Genomic DNA, 17,775 nt, shown 5'->3' with positions numbered 1-17,775 from the left:
ATATCATAAAGTAAATAATCCAACCTTAATTTCCAGTACAAACGTGGCAGAATAAATGTGAAGTGCCTAAAAAGGACACATTTGGGAAACTGTGTGTGTATACAAAAAGACTGGAATTCCAACAACATTAATGATAGCAATTTTCCTGCCACAGTTCTCCTGTCAGCTCAAAATTAACAATAGTTTCTGGCCAGTGCCAACATCTTGGTCTACAAACAGAAATTACATCTCTTTAAAAGTAGGTGTCATGTTGCACTAACTTATTTAGAGAAGCCACATCAACCTGCCAGGAAAAAGCCCAAATGAAAGAAGATAGATTTGAAGTTCCCTTTATGGAAAAATAAATTAAAAAATAACACCTTTTAAAAAACGTTCAGTAAATGTATCTGAAATGTATGCAAAGAATTTTACAAATTTAGCTCTACTATACATTAACTAATTTAAACAGTAAATATTATACAATACCTCTTCGTTAGCAAGGCCCTATAAAAAGGGACACTACTGAACTTGACTCTAAAACCTGCAAACACAGCTTCTGGATGTGATTAATGTATTTTTTGGTAAATGCAACCTCCTGCAAAGATGCAGCTTTACTTCTGACTATAAAAATTGAAGACTTACTTCATTCAAGTAAATACATGACAGAATAAAATTCAAAAACTGCTTATCTGCCTCTTTGATCAAAAAATAAATTTTAAGTGCACGGGAAGCAACAACTTACCAGCCCTAAATATCCTAAAAAGTGACCAAAAATAAAGGAAGGATTAGAAAACAAATTTAAAAATTAATTTAAAATCTGTTTAAATACAGATGAATTTCAAGAACCTTTCATTTGTGTTCTGATATATTTAAATAGCTGTACTATGAGCAAAAAAAAAAATCCACAGGGTCTGAGAAGCTGCATCATTACGTCAATTGAATAAATAAGAAATCCGACATAATAAAATGTGAATATTAAAACAACAAGTAAGTTTCTACTAACATGCCTGCATTTCCCCCATGTGATGCATCAGTTCTGTGCAAAGTATTTGGGTTTAGATTTTATTGCTATTCATGCACCCTGTGTATTCAGAGGAGCAGTTTAATTACAGTATTGGTGAGAAACTGGGTCATCCAAGATCTGATTAGTCCTCTGGAGATGCCTCTCCTTGCTTAGCATAGAGGAAGCCCAAGATTACTACATTCCTGAACAACTTAAGCTATAGTTCCATACACACTTCCTGCAAGGGAAAAACAGCATTTACCAGAGTCTCACCCACGGATCACTGACCCCCACTCCTGCACTGCTCTCCCTGCATGGCAGCAGTGCACCCATGGACACAGCTACCTAGGCAAGAGCTTAGGGACCCCACCTAATTCCATTCAGCCCCATGAATGCTCCTGTAGCAAGGAAGAATGCAGGAATTCAGGCAGGCAAAGGACACCGCCCCCATTACCGGCATGGGCAACATTTTAAAGAGGTCATGAAGTTTTAAGACCCTGAGTTCAGCCTTGGCTCCTACAGCCCAGATCTTTCTAATGAGACTTCATTCAAAACTTCCTTGTCGAACCATACAAGTTTCTGTAACCCATTAATTCTAACCTCTGAATCTCTATTTTGAGTCAGAAAATTATCTCCAGCTCAGTTGCTGACAGTCTCACCCTGTACAAGCTGCACTACATAAAGAAGAGATAGAGCAGCAAAGGGGCAGTACCCCAAGAAAACAGATCTGAAAAGTTAAGAAAACACAGAGGAGGAACAGTGAAACAAGACTGAGTGGCAAGTTCTACTACAAGATTCTAGAGCCAAACAACAACATGTATTTTTCATGTTTCAACATCCCACTATAAAAAAGTTAATAGTGTACTACTACTGATCCAAATTCTCATCTGTCACTACAGTTACAGTGGTAAATTCCCTTGACAGCTTCAATAAAAAAAGAGAAAACATTAAATAAATACTGATACTATCAATGAAGCAATTTTTAGGGGGTCACTAATATACAGTAGTTTTACTATTTAAGAGTCTTGTGGGTTTCCTTCTTTTTCACATAGCTGAGTTGCAGGGGGGTTACTATTATTTATCTGTTAAAAATTTTTTATGAACATATCAGAAGTCTTCAAAGCAACCTTTTTCAAATATGTATTATGGCTCTTTATCCCCTGTATTCTACAATTCTTTATTATTCAGAGCTTCGGTTTTTCATAGAGAATTACTACTTCAAGTTTCAGGAAAGATAACCCAGGAGACACAATAGCTTCTTCTCTATTTCTCAAGTCACAGTATTTATAAAGATTAGAAGACAATTGTGCTGTGAAATCACAACAACAATTGTGAAAACACTTCACAAACTGTAGCTTCAAACTTGCATTTTATAAATGGCTTTCAGGGTTCATGATTCAAAAATAAAACAAAAACTTAGCGTGTAACATAATCTGACACCCTTTACCTATTCATTATTATATATTGTAGAAGTATTTTGGTTTACTTCTAAGCTTTCCTTCCCCAGCATGCAGTTGTCTCGGTGAACCAGAATCTAGACTTCTTCCTTTCTTTCCTTCAATCTCAGCTCACTGCAAAGAAGTGATGACTACAAAGCCTCTTAAACCAAATCATTCAGCTTTAAAATGATTTGCAACACTTCACCCACAACACATAAAGTGCACAGCCACCTACACTTCAGGTAAAACAAACAAAAAGTCTATTTCCCAGTATTTATGAACAGTTTGACTTGGTCCTCAGTTTACTACAGATTCCTTCTGACACACCAGGAGGGGAGATCAGGGTTGAGGGGGGAAAACTGAGCCAGCTTTAACTCACAGACTTTCCTTAGCACAGGAAGCTTTACAGATGCCTAGAACACTTTCCTCAGCTGCAAGCACAGAAATAATAATATGTAGAATGGTTTGGGTTGGAAGGGACCTTAAGATCATCCAGTTCCAACTCCCTGCCATGGACAGGGACACCTTTCAGTAGACCAGGTTGCTCCAAGCCCCATCCAACCTGGCCTTGAGGCAGTCACTACAGCACTGCATCTTTATCTGTTATGGCTGACCTTAACATTTGTTCTAATTCCCAAGTTCATGGTTCATTAACAGGGAAATCGACAGCCAAAAATATTTCTTTACATACACTACAAGAACACAGAAGGAAAGAAAAAAAAATCTATTTTTTTAGAAATCTCAAAGCCATAAGGTTCCTCTGTGAACACGAACTAGAAAGTCAGAGCTGTAATGAGAGGTCAAGGTATGTAACCAACCATCAAAGAGAAGCAGCCTTTAATCACACCATTGTGGGCTTGATTTGAACTGGTGAAGCAAAAACTTCCCCCATCATTACCAAGCCACACCAACCATTTGCAGAATGTAAGATTACATTGCACAGCATCTCTCAAAACACACAAAATGAGTTCCTACACTCAAGTCGAACAGAAAGCAAACCTGAATTGATGAGAGTGAAGCACAGAGAAGCAGGTGACCTTCCAACCGCAGCCAGCATTAAGTTTTTTGTGTGTATAAAACAAAAAAAAAGCAGAAAGACAAAGTCAAGGAAAAAATACTCTGTATTATAAGTTGGCACTGCATCTTACACATTTAAAGGGAAAAAAATTAAGATGTCAGCAGCTTGTTGCAATAGTGTGCACTAACATTTAGTTTCACTGCAGCAGTTCAAATAATTTCACTGTACTGACCTCTCCTCAAAGGAGAAAAGCACAGGAAAATTCCCAAAAATAAAGAGCTGAGTTTATAATATTAAGAACTTATCACGACACTATACATTTTCTGGCCACTAAATGTTAATATCTGGAGAAAATGCAAATTAAACCAACTCTTTCTGTGGTGGGACATTCTAGGCAGGTTGCATCCACCAGGATTTCTCTGAAAAGTTATCTTTAAATACATAACAAATCAATAATCAACTTCACTTAGCTACACTTAATACTATTACAAACCCTTTAAGGATATTACCTCAGTGTCCTGTAAGACACACAATCAAAAAGCACAATTTCAAATACAAATCTGTCTTACACTTATTTATGAAAACAGACATTTATAAAGCCATTCCACAGAAATAAAAGCCTCCGTTTTAACAGATTTTTTTGTACTGGCCTACAACAAACTATCACCACGAACAGTGAACTCTGAAATTCTGTCAATGCTCTTCCCCAACACAGGGGAAGATCCAGTACAACAAGGTCCAAACCATGCACTTACACACCTGGTAACTATTTAAAAAGTTAAACAAAAAAAGTAGTTCTTTCATTCACTTTCAAAAAAAACCAAACCAAAACTGATCATTGGCTTAAAAATAAGCATGTGTGTGCTTCATAAGTATTAGGATATTAACAGACTTACTTCTACGAGCTATATCAATAAAATAATAAGCTTTATGTAACTAAATTTATATGGTAAACGACAAATATTACATGGTAAAAATTACTTAAGCTAGTGAATAAAGTTGGCAAAAAGCCCAAATAGATATGATCTGCCTGTGAATAAATTTAGGACCGATATTAGAAAACACATTTTTAATCATTTTAAGACTTAAGAGTCTAGCACAGCCCTTCACAAAGAGCAATGAAATATATATTGCATCAAGTACATCACAAGAAAATAATGAGTAGGATTTGATAATGTAGCCTGCACATAACAGCATTCTGGAGTTTTTACTGGCCTTCTGAAGGCTGAGATTACCTCATTTTAGATAGGTTTTTGGTTTGAATAATACTAGGTGATGCACAAGTTAGGAATACTAGAGACTCCCACCATTTTTAATACATCTAGCTATTCCAGGTGCCCACAGATTTTATGGATAAGCTCACATGTACAGAACTATGCAAATAAATGCAGCTTTGTAAGACATGATACATACCTTATTGACTGAGCTATTTAGAAAAGAGAAGCATAAAACTAAGGACTGTGCTTATAGTTCAAGTTTCTCTCAAGTAAACCATAAACTAAGAAATTCAACATCAGCCAAATATAAAACATCTAATCTTCTCTAAACCATATTTTTTTTTAAGTGGCACTTTGTGTTGTGCCCTTGAAGCCCATCACTTAGCACAGCCTTAAGCATCCACTCTACCACAGGAATGCAGCGTCCTGCATTGAAGAACATCGTCTCTCACCACCACAAAAAGTACTGCCAAAACGTTGTCTTGCATTTGAATAAGGGTCTTCATTCTTCCTAATGAACAGCTGAGCCCTCCAGTCTGGAATCAGCTCAAAATCTGACCAAAACCAAGAGTGTTTTGCTCTGCCTGTAAAACCAACATCACCACAGCAGCATCCTGAAGTCACACCTAACAAAGCAACTATGAGTCAGTTATTTGTTATGTTTAAGACTCTACATAAAGTAATGACATCACATGAAAAACTCTGTAAAACAAATGAAGATTCATAAACAGTGTTTGACAAATCAGGATATTCCGGTATTTGAATAACTGCCTGGAAAATTGTCCTCTACGCAATACAGCGAATAGGTTTAAACATCAGAAAGTAAACAAGTGTGAGCAGCAATATGAAAGAAAGTAGAGACACATCTGTATAAAAACTAAAATAGTTCTATCTACACTAGCATGAACCCTATAGTTCAGCAATTCTTTCAGTCCTTTTTTTGGTGTAATTTTTCCTCTGCGGCATTTAGCAAGCATGTCCTTCATCATTCTTTTTTATTTCCAGCTGTCAAGAACAATCATTTTTCATTTAGTTTGACAAGAAATTTAACCAACAATTTTCTTTACTCACTTCCTCCCAGAAACTCAAATGGTCTTATTTTACTAACACAGGATATAATTATCCTGCAAACAAGATGCTTTTTCTTCAGCACATTCAGTACAATTGTGTTGAAGTTGAGCTACATTATAAATACAGTTCCTGTGCAAATGAAGTTTTATCCTTATTTCTACATGAGGCAAGGCCAAGTAACACTGCTGACAAAAGGTGCATTAGGAAGTCTCACATTTGCAAAACTTATGAGACCTTTAAATACTCAAAAGAGCTCACTAAAAAGAGGTTATCTTACCCATCAGATATGACCTAAATCAAAACTTCCGGTGTCTTTCATCTGGTTTTTTCCACCGTAACAGATACTAAGTCACACTTTTCTATGGCTCAGATCATTCCAATACATGCCAAAATTCCTTTGGGATCAAATCTCTATACTGGAATTTGAGTAAGATATTTATTTTTTTCCTATAAAATGAAGTCCATTCATTTTATGTTGGATTTTTACCAGTTATTTTAATTCACCAGGCAGTCACAAATTTTGGAGTTCTTAGCAAACCCAAGGCATTTTCCCCTCAGAGTTACATGTTTTATTTATACTGAATAAAACAAACATCAGCTTGTTACAGAACTCAACTTCTTGAAAATGAGACCAGACTACAAACAGAGAAGTCTTACAGAGCACACATCGATCGAAAGATTGCAGATTACAAATGGCATCTGCCAAATCTCAGTTTTATTCGCTTATTTTTACAGGACTGAAGACATAAAACTCAGTATGAATGTTTTTGAGGAAAAACCACCTCCCAAAACCTTCTACAGAAGTACAGTTCTTTTAAACTGCAAACTAAGGGGGGGAGAGGGGGGGCTTCTGAAAGAAAGATATCTACTTACTCATGACTGGAAACTTCTTTGTATATAATCCAAGACAGGTCTTGAAGCAAGGTATTTTGTTGGAGAAGGTTTCTCAGAGGTATACATGTCCTGAAGGTGGGAGAAAAATAAAAATACAAATAATTTTTTCAACTTCAAATCACTGGAATATATGTTTACATATAAACAGTCTTTCCTACTGTTTTTTCATCCTCTTTGTTAAAAAAAAGAAGGAACACAAAGATATGTTTGCTATGACTGAGGAGCTTTACTGCTTATGGATATATTTTGCAGTTTATTGACTCAAAATGTGCATCTTCTTCTAACGATCACATTATAAACTTGTGCGTTTATGTGCCACAAAAAATGTGCAATAAAAAATAATGTTTGTTATCTCTTGGGAACAGTTAAAAACTTAGTAAGTACAAGACTACAATATGTGTATAGTAACTGAAAATTCCAAAGTAGTATTTTCCTTCAGCAATCTCAGCTAGCAACAGGATGCAGAAAAACACTCTTTGAAATGCAATTGAGATTACTAAACAAGCACAGGTTGGCATGGACATCCAACACTTCCTCCTCAGAAAAAAAACTTGAAAAAGTTACCCTTTCCAGCAACTATAAACCTACAGTTCCATCAGTTCCTCATAGATTTCAAAAAAGGATACCCAAGTAGGGCAGATATGGATTCACTAACAATATGCCTGGCCCTCCCTAAAGACAAATACAGAGGACTTAATCTCCAACAATGACAGCACAGCAAGTACATTTTGAAAAATTTATTATATAATCTCCCTCCTGCTGCTAAAAGCAAGTTTATACAAGTCTGATAGAACAGTTAAGCGAAAGCAACTTCATCTCACAGCTGAGATGAAAAGAAGAAATCCAACATATCTACTAAGCTATGAACAGTTTTCATCTAATACCTGCACAAATAGAGACTATCTGTAAATTAAGGAATATTATGTGATAAATTTCCATTTTTCAAAACCAATTAGAACCTGCTGAACCACACCACCTGTGCTAGTCCAGCCAGATAATATCTTGTGCTGACTCAGATTTCAAGTCTCAACTCTCCTGATCTCTTCATGCTTAAAAAAAAGCAAAGCAAAATGCAAAAACACATGAGAAGAGATGCAACTTTTCCTAAATTATTACTTCACATAACATTCACAGATCTACAGCACGCAGCAAAGTAGTACAGGAACAACCACAGGACAGCCCAAAAAGGTTCCTTTATCAACTGCTAAAACAATTTTAAAAAAACATAAAATAAACATCAAAACCACACACACCACAAAAAAAAAAGAAATCCAGCTGCCAAAAGGAAGCCTTTGGTAAAGCTGTGGACTGAAAATTACAACCAACTTTTTTGCACTGAAAAAGTAAAACAGGGAAGCGACTCAGTAGAGGAAGAAAACAGCTGAAAAAATCCACACACAAACATTCTAAATGAGCAGAGATGAACACAAAGCCATGAGCTGCAATAATCAGTGAAGAAGAACAGTTTAACTGCAGGTCCTGTCAACTTTCCAGGAACGTCTGCTAAATTAAATATTTAAGCACACACAGCCAAATCAAAAATGAAGTGTCTGTTAAAACATATCATTAGAACTGCAGCCTTGTCAGCTTCCTCTTGATTACTGGTGTCAAAATTAGCACGTATAACTTTCATGATATTTAATTATTTACTGGGCTAATAACACCTATTATATGTTAAGAATATCAACTGGATCAAACAGAGAGACCTCAAACCAGGCCCAAAGCACTTTTGACCACAGCTTCACACTACCTTTGGGCCCAAATTCTTCTGGAATCTTATGCATCATCAACTGGAAGACCAGAGTCTCCCATTCAACTTGATTTTCCAAAGGCATTATCTCACCTTAGTTTTGTAAATATGAACTAACAATACTTTACCCCTGAGACATCGTGTTACATGACATTTTGTGTCTATGTACAGGAAAAGGCTGTTCATTAGGAAAAAACAAAACAGCAGCTCTGAAAACCACTTAAGGCTAATAATAGCTTAATTATGCACCCTCATCGCTTATAAAAACCTTGTCACGTAACACTGAGGAAATGAGATGGGGATGATACAGAGGCTCTGTTCCACCTAAACGTGTGAAAAGTGAATGTCCCAGCGCACGACAGCAACCTGCCCTCCAACTCCCAGCCATAAAGTGCTACTCCTGTAGTGCCTTCAGTGTCCAAATACTTTGTTTAGCCATTGCTAGCATCTTTTACCAAACAATGCAGACTTCTGGTAAATTCAGTCGATTGTTCTTTGAAATAACACTACGTGTGTGTTTTATGTCATTTCCCTTGTAAATAACTTTTTTAAGAAGTGCAAAGTTTTGTCTTTCATCTGTAATTTTGATTATAGCAATAGCAAGCAGTATTGAAAGTCAACACTACCAAATACCAGACAGTCCCTGCGTTCTATTGCATTGCAATACCAACACTTTTTCCTAGGGATGTGTGTTAGGAACCAAACTGTTTCCACTTTGTTTTCTCAGCCAGCCTGGTTTATTTCAAAGCTTGCAGGGTTCTCTCCTGTACAGAAACGCTACCAACTACTACAAAACAGAAAGAGTAAATTACTTGTTGAGCGTCTTTCTGAAAGACACCATCTTGGAAAAACTTTTAATTCAAAACAGTGCCTGACACCCTCTCTGCTTTCCCTTGCAATCAACAAGGCTATAATTAAAAAAAACCCCAACCACCAACCCACCCACACATACCTTTGATCTTTGTCTTTTCCTGAAGAGCTAAACCCTTGTATTCCATCCCATGTTTCCTCTACTGACACACATCTACTCACTCTTGGGTGTATCACCTTCAGTAGCTATGAAACTATTGGCATTTTAGCTGAGACTTGAAAGGAATACCTGCAGCGAGTGAAGCTCTTTGCAACTCCGAATTCACACACACTCATAATATATTCAATTACCTGTTTCCATAGCTGGTGCCAGGTCTCTTTTTTTACCCAATACTCTGTTTCAGGATAATGAGCAGGAGCCAGATTGCAAGCAAATTACAGCATATTGTAACTCTATGCAGTATGACTCTACCCGCAGAAAAGATTTTCCTTTAAGTTGGCAATTAAAGGTTCACGTCTAGCCTCTGTGTGTGTAATTGTAGTATCTGTTTAACTTAGATGCTAAGGAGTTAACATTAAGAATTTATACCCTCAGTTCCCAAGAACCAGGAATCACAGGAGCAGCATGCAACTGCACTGCTTAAATACACAAAGATAAAACAGTCTAAAGACAGCCTGCCTTGCACAAATCAGTATTTTAGTGTCATTTACCGTCTTCTTTAAACCAAACGTTACGGCCCCTCACAGAAAACAGAGATTTCAGAAGCACTGTGTTTTAGAGTTGCACAGATAGCTGGCTGGCAAAACACTAAGTCCGAAATTGGTGGTTTCTGTGCTGTATAATCAGAGGGCAGAGGAACAGCTGGTTAAAAGGCAGTTCTACTAAATACTTATTTTACACTGCATCTCAGCTGAATTAACTTTAAAGTTATAATCAGAAACAACAAAAGTTAAAAAGGAGCAAAACTAAGTCACTTCAGAGCACAGCTATTAAAAAGAACATAACAAAACCCCCTAATATAGCACCAAGCTTCTGAGCATCCCAGCTCAGCAAAAGGCCCAAGACAGCACAAATGCACAATTCACAACAAAGTGAAATTGCCACTGTTTCAGAACCTACACAGAACCACTGACTGGCCACAGATGAGGAAGCACATGGAAGTACAAATGAAACAAGCTCAACGACACACCCTCCTTTGTTCATAGCAGGAATATTTACACTACAAAGCGTTGAGGCAAATCGCCTTTAGTTTCAGGCACTGCTGATTGGCCGCTGCGTTTAATACACACACGCCTGGCAGAGTTGGAGTTTCGACTGTTACACAGCAGCTCTAGATTGCACGGCACGCAGCAAGCTAGAAAACCATAGAAAACAATTATTTAATATAATTATCCTAGCTGAAATGATCCTCCACAAGATACATTTGTTGTGAACAGGGCAGATGTGCATTTGTTTTCACTCCACTGTAATTCAGGGAAAGCTGAGAACCAGCTCCCCTCACAGCCAGCTTTCAGTGCAGCTGCCTCCTCCAAGCAGCAAATGGCACAAAGAAAGTTATTCTAGAGCATATGCGGGTGAACAACTGGTAAAGGAGTTTGGAGACAGAGACTTTTAAGTCACCACTTGACTCTCGTTCAGCTGGCAGTTCAGTGGCTTCTGTGATTCTCTACAGGCAGCCATCCACGCCACAGAAAGAACCTGAAACACCTGATAATAACTGGCTCTTTGCTGGCAGTCCCAGCGGAGATGGAGGACTGGGAGAGGGCCATGGAGACCCAGGGCTGAGCACAGCCTGGAGGACGCCCTCTGCCCCAGCCCACCGCTGCCAGCCTGGCACTTCCTACCACATACCTGCAGTATTACCAAAAGCAGAGGAGGGAGCAGGTACAGAGAGAGCAGCGATGCCAAAAAGTCACATTAAAGGGTTCAGCCATCGAAATCCTCCCTACTCCCGACTAGGGCGGCACTGCCGCCTCCCACGTGGACAGAAAAGGGGGGCCTCAAGGAGGCCCCAAGTGTCCGACCTACAGCCGTGACTCCCTCAAGCACACACCCACACACACAGGCCCCCCCCAGCCTCACTCTGACTGCGGCCCCTCACGCCGCCAGACCTCACTGCAACCATACAATGGCACCAAGGGCATCTCCACAGGGCTTCCCCCGGGGTCCCCCAGCACTCCCGGCTCCGCCGCGTCCCGCACCCTCCGCAGCCCCCACGCGCCGACCCCTCCCCAGCAGAAAGAGCAGGGGACCTCCAAAAACGCACACACCCCTCCGCTGGGAATGGAACAATCCAAGCACCCCAGCACCCTGCGGGAGCCGGCTCCCGCCACTTCCACCTCCCCGGCCCAGCGAGGGGTGCGCACCCCCCCCCCCGGGGAGGATGGTAGTGCCCGCCTCCCCGCAGCCCGGAGGCACCCGCCCGCTTCAGTGGAGGCTCCGGCACGGCACCTCCACACACACCCGCGACCCCCCGCGCACCCCCGCAATGGACGGGTCCAGCCGGCCACCCCGGGGCCACACAATGGCCGGAGCAAAGTCCCGGCGTGCCCCTACCTTTGCTCGGCTTCCTCCTCTTCCCGGGGCCTCCCTCCCTCCCTCCGCCGCCTTCCCCAGCGGCGCGTCCCTACTCGCTGCCCCGGGACTGGCGGCCTCCGACCAGGAAGTGCCCCGATGTGACACCGCCGCTATGGAAACCCTCCCCGTCCCCGCCCCTCCCACAGGGCTGACCCATCGCGGCCGCCATCTTGGGCTCGGGACGGGGTGGCTGGTCGGGGCTGCGAGCTCCTGTGGGGAAAAACGGAGGGAAAACACCAAACAGGCCTTGTGTCGCTGAGAAACTCCTTGGCTGTGCTGCATGAGCCACCAAGGTCCTCAGTATGGACACCCATTCTCCTGTGTCCAGTTCTGGGCTCCTCAGAATGACACCAAAAACATCGGGAGCAATCAAACTCGCAAACTTTTACTTTATAGCACTGGGGGGCAGGCATTACTTTATTTCCAGCTGGAGTGCATAGCAGATAACTCCAGCCACATGCACTCCATTTCCAAAACTTTTCACTCACACATTTTTAGCAAACAAGTTAACATTTGTTGGTTCTAAATTGCATAATTCTCTCCATTAATTGCTACTCTATTAGTTATTGGTTTCTTGCTTCTTGTGCTAATTAGTCCACGTTTTTCGGCCCTTTTATCAGTTTTTCCCCAGTAGAATCAACAGTGCTCAGACTGTCATGTCTTTGTTAGTGTCTTCTGGTTACTCCAGTGTGTCCTTGGACGGCCATAAATTTTGGATCCTGGGTGTCCTTTGGATCCTTTCCTTTGTTCATTGAAGGTTATCAGGGTTAGTTTAGCAAAACGTAAAGTTTTGGCGATCTAACAATAAGTCTGTCAAAAGAAACTTAGTGACGTGCTGGCTAAAGCGGAAAATGACACTGCTTAAGACTAATACACTGCTTTTGATTGATTAAAACAATTACTTAGAAAAAATTAATTAAGAAAGTGATATAATTTCCAAAACTTCCTCCCTTTGGAAGGGATTTTAATTATTTCTTTCAAGATTATTTCCACTTAAATCCTTGAGTATTTGGCAAGACTTATCGCGGTCGACAGTGTGGCACTGGATGGTAATGAAGCCAAGTAACTGGGATCCCTGTCCTGGGATGCAGATATTGGCCAGAGGATCAGGAAAAGAACAGGAACTCTCAGCCTCTGGAGGCAATTCTTGTCAAGTGTGAGGGAAAGATACCTTTGCAAGGAAGACTTTTCAGTGCACCAAGACAAGTGGAACACTATGGAGGAATGTACCCAGTGCCTGAGAGAATTAGCTGTGCTGGAGATAATCTTTTCAGATAACAAGTGATTCCCTAATAATCCAGACAGCGTCCAGTGCAGACAAAACATGTGGTCATGTGCCAAGTCATTAGGAATGTTGGCATGGAAGAAGGGAGAAAAAAAAGTGGGCATTCTGGTTTGGCAGACTCCAGATATACGAAGAAACTATCTCCGCCCCATTGTGGGCCTACATCTCATCCATGGAAAGACTGAAAGAGGATTTCTGGAATTTAAAAAAGGAAATTAAAGAGGGCCACCAGAAACTTTTAGAAGAGCTTAAAAAGGAAATTTTCCTTGCCCTATCCGGTACAGACCAGAGTCTCTGCTATTAGGAGCAGGCTCCTGCTCGAGAGAGAGGGGACACTCTGTGAGGTAAGCTGTGGTTTTACCTGCATGGAGAAGACATGAGGAGCTGGGACAGAAAACTCACCTCTGGCCTAGCTGCATGGGTATGTGAGTTGAGAGGAGGAATGACTACCACAGGGAGCTCTTAGAGGATAAATGCCACTCCAGTTTCCTGTGAGCAAGCCCCCAGGCACAAGAGAAGGGATGATGTTATGTCCAAACCTCTCCAGGCCAGGAGGGACAGGGATCATTCACGTAGCCAACAGATTGTCCTCAATGTCCAACATGTAGCCGTTGTCTAAGAACATCAGGAACCTGGAAAACAAGCAGGATTTAGAAATGGAGTTGAACAGAACACAGCTTCACATCACAGAATGGAAATGGAGAACCTCCCCTGTTCCTCCTGGAGTAGGGGACATCCCAGTCCTGAATGAGGACAGGATGATGATCCCAAACTCTCTCTGTGCTCCCCAAGACAAGAGAGAGGCTGCCCAAATGCTTCCCAGCAGCATGGTCCCAGACAGGCCCTTTCCCTATGCTCCAAATTCCCTCCGTGCCCCAGCCAAGGGAAGTAAAGTAAAACATTTAATTGTTCCTTCTTTCTACAAGAAAAGTTATTTTTGGAGTCTTTGGGACAACACAGCAGGACAACTTCAAGACTTGAACATGTAGAGCTGCACACAACTCCAGGGCAACACCCGCAGCCAAGTGAGAGGAGGAGAGTCCCTGGTGCCTGTGGGGAACAGAGAGCTCCAAGGGGCACCAGGAGCTCTGAGGTGGTGTCCCACAAGCTGGATAAGACACCCACTTAGTGCCATGTGCCTCTGAGTAACAACTCCAGGCCCTGGAGCTGTACAAAAGGTGCAGAACAAGGGATCAACATTACAACCAGGAGTAAATTTGCAATATGAGTAGTAAATTCCTCCCATTTTCATTCATTAAACACAGATCAGATAGCACAATTTACAGCTGATCCAGAGTGATTAAATCCTTTATCAGTCTCTAGGAAGACCACAAGCCTTTATTTTAATAGACCAGAGCAGCTCTGCGACTTCTTTATTCCCAAAAAAGCTGTTCCAAAACTTCAGTATTTTATAAGCTTGAATGCACTTATCTGCTATACCACCTGCTGGGTTTGCTTTCGTTTATTTTCCCCAAAATGAAAGTGGTGGGTTTCAGGTGTTACTTCCAGCCCATCCCTTGCCCTGATAGTGTCATTGACATTTCCAGGAGCTTTGCAGAACTGATGATTTAGGCAGAGGTTTGCCTGCACTTACGTGGGAACATCAGCCCCATGGAGACACTGCATTACATAGGAAGGGCTGTGTTAAAAGCAGGAGTCGGGTGGGACTTGGAGCAGGAGGGTTTGCCCTTTGCTTCACTATTTCTGGCTGCCTAAAGGACTGTTTTCCTTTCGGTTGGGATTGTTCGCTTGCCCTCAGCCAGTCCCATTGTCCACAAGCTCTGTTGGTTTGTTGAGGTTCAGGTTTCACCCATTCAGGCCTCTCTTCCTGCTTTTGGTGGCTCCTGCCATGGGAATCAGACTTGAATGTGTGCAGTGCTTGCTGCCTGATGAAAGGGGCTATTTCTGTCCCCTCTGTCTGTCAAGACAGATTTTCTTAATTCTCCTTCCTTTTTTCCCAAATTTTCTGTCTCCTCTAGCATTTTCTTGCCTTTTCCCATTCACCTCCTTCTGTCTTATTCTGTTATTTCAATATTCTCTCATTTCTTTCTCTCTCTCCTTTTATATGTTGATTTATCTTTCAGTGTTCTTTATCTATGAAAACTACACACAGAGCAACATTTAATACACAGTACAAAACTTCTTTTTTTAAAGGTCTTAATACCAAGCAGTTTTTCAGTGAACTGAAAAATATCACAACACCAAAAATGTGTCACTTACCTGTATATCCCACGTCATAGAACTTCCCAGATATCCTTTTCTACGTTGAGTACACAAACAATGCACGATTGGCTGTCCACAGCAAATGCAAAATCCAGAAAGCCTGGCTGAAGAAGGCACGTGTGGCTGTATCTAAACTGAAGCACGGGATGGGCTTTAGAACATGAATCGGGATATTTTTCTGAACCTGAGTTTTAGATTCTTGTTAACAGGATTTCATCCTGCTCCCGCAGGAGGATGCAAAGGGATTTGGTGAAAGAGAGGGAAAAGCTATAATCAAATCATACAGCTTTCAAATCAAGGAAAAGTAGAACATAAAACAGGAGAAGAAAAAGAAGAGATAAGACAGACGATTAGGTCTTATTGGCAATGATGCTCAACAAAACAAAACATCAGCTTCATCTTTTGTGTGCCTTATTGTGATTTTCCAGGAGAGCAGCTGAAAGATACATTTTTGTAAAGTGCAGATCTGATGTAGAGTTACAGTAAGACAAGGAACCAGGAATCTCATGACAGTATTTAGAGAGTCAGCGCTCAGAGCACAGTCACAATTAAAGTTTATTATCACTCACTCATAACCACCAGAATGTCAAAAGCAGCTCAGAGTTAACAGAAATAGAATAATTTTTTAGACACAAACAAATCTAAAAGCCTCAAAGGGAATTATTTTCATGAAGTTACAAGCGAATGAAAATGGAAGGCTGTAATAAAATGTGTTGATACTCTGTGCTGTGATAGTATATCCTGCAAAAGGTGTCATTACTTGTCTAATGTAGTGCAAAAGTTAAATCTTTATGACCTTTTCCATTTGCTGCTGAAACCAGCAGAAAGAGAAGTGTGAATGACTGATGGAGCAGAAATATATTCAGTTCGTTCAGGTAAAGCTGCTTGTGAAAGAACAAAATAATTTTTTTCCAGCAATGTGATATTTAGGGTCTTTTCCCAGCTCCGCTTCATGTAGAATTTATGTAGCACAACGTGAAGTGGGGGATGCAACTTGGACTTTGCATTCAAGCACGTTCTTCCCCCTCTGCCTTGAGCCATCTGTGTTCGGTCAGCCTCCTGTTCAGGGTAAAGTAGCGTGAAGGTTTCCTATGAAGCCTTAACTGCAGGAATAGCTTGCCAGGGACATGGTAGTCCTATCGTGCTTATCTTTTCCCTAACCAAGCCCATATGGCAACCGTAGAGTGAAACAAGACAACGAGAGGGTGGCCAGGCTCCCTCAAGCTGTTTCACACCCATAAGGAACAGAGTTCATTTCTCAGGGAAGGGCCATTGCTGCGTTTCCCAGGGCCAGGCTCCCCAAACACAGGGACACGAGGTTACTCACATTCCTGGCCGGTGAAGAAGGTGTGCTCATAGATCCTGCTGAGGCTGGTGTTTACACCAGGTGCCCCGTTTCATCCTGTAGGGAAGCCAAGGTCCCTGTACACAGCCACCAGCACTAATAAGGGCACCCCTCAGCTTTGGCAAAGAAAGCCAGCTTGAGGCTGTAAAGCAGGATGAAGCTTCCCAAACTTTCAGCAAACACCTTTGAAGTGTAAACATGCTTTATCCTTTTCATGCAAGGAAGAGCTTTCTGAAAGGTGAGGCACCAACTACCAAATAACAGGCTGTTTTCCTCAAAGTTTCCTTACAGTCCAGTAATTTACTATCACATCCAGAGATACTTCTCCTTTTGTAACCTCAAGATAATAAGCAGGATTCAATCTGACCACACTTCATCTCGATCAACATCATGAAAGGTGGATTTTCTTAAATACTGGGTTGAGGGGAAAGTGAATTTGTGCAAGGACACACATACCTTGAGATATATGAGCCAGTCGGCTTAAAATGTTGTTTTGCCCTGACCTGACAAGCCTTGCTGTCTGGCAATGCATAATCTCTTTTAATGTACTCCCAGGAAGGTGATGGCTGTTTGAAAACCCTTCTGAACTGCAGTTTATCTCGATGGCTGACACCTGAATAGAAGCTACACAGCTCTGTGGAAGCCCCAAGACAAGCAGGTATTAATAGGAGTCTGTGTTGATTCGGGAGACAAATGGATAAGGGGAGACTCTGAATCAACTTGTTACAGGTTTTGTGAAGAAGTTTAAAAAATTGTGTGTTGAGGATTTTGAAGCAGACACTGCCAATGGAGACACCTACTTCACTGAATAAAGCCACAAGGCTTTGTCCTGCACATCAGGATGTTTTCCTAAGAGCATGCTGCTCTCATTCATCTCCGTCAGAGTGATTTCAAGTTGTGCATTTAAGACTCAAGTAAGCTCCTTTGCAAACACTCTTGAGAATAGGATCAAAATGGGAAGAGATTACATGTAATCTAATTATGTTAGGTTCCATTTGAAATCCTTCAGTCTAAAAATTAAAAGAATACGGCACAGCTTTGCAATATGCTGTAGTTCACATGGAAGTGACATGAGCATGTGGAACTGAGGCAACATGTGAGAAAATATCATGTGTTGGGTATACAGTAGTGTTTGCTTTAAATAATCTAAACCTCAGGACTAG

The 17,775-nt window shown here is 41.1% G+C and overlaps 1 protein-coding gene across 2 annotated transcripts in view; it reads right to left on the bottom strand.

Annotated features, from left to right (window-relative positions):
• Nucleotides 1-11,843, bottom strand: part of LOC121673336 (USP6 N-terminal-like protein) — a 112,423-nt gene extending 100,580 nt beyond the window's left edge. The window contains exons 1-2 of one of the 2 annotated variants that reach the window (XM_042046559.1): nucleotides 11,739-11,843; nucleotides 6,601-6,690 (exon numbers count right to left, since the gene is read on the bottom strand). In XM_042046559.1, the coding sequence (XP_041902493.1) occupies nucleotides 6,601-6,604 (4 nt within the window). In that variant the 5' untranslated portion in view covers nucleotides 6,605-6,690; nucleotides 11,739-11,843. Of the gene's footprint in view, nucleotides 1-6,600; nucleotides 6,691-9,532; nucleotides 10,129-11,738 lie in introns of those variants that run through there. The other variant, XM_042046560.1, reaches the window with a different exon arrangement.
• Nucleotides 11,844-17,775: the final 5,932 nt, after the last annotated feature.

This window comes from Corvus kubaryi, unplaced genomic scaffold, assembly GCF_017639235.1.
Source record: "Corvus kubaryi isolate FWS band 111438036 unplaced genomic scaffold, C.kubaryi_AGA036_p1.0 65360, whole genome shotgun sequence".
Lineage (NCBI taxonomy): Eukaryota > Metazoa > Chordata > Aves > Passeriformes > Corvidae > Corvus > Corvus kubaryi.
The sequence above is the reverse complement of the archived record's forward strand: the minus strand, read 5'-3'. Positions and strand labels throughout refer to the sequence as shown.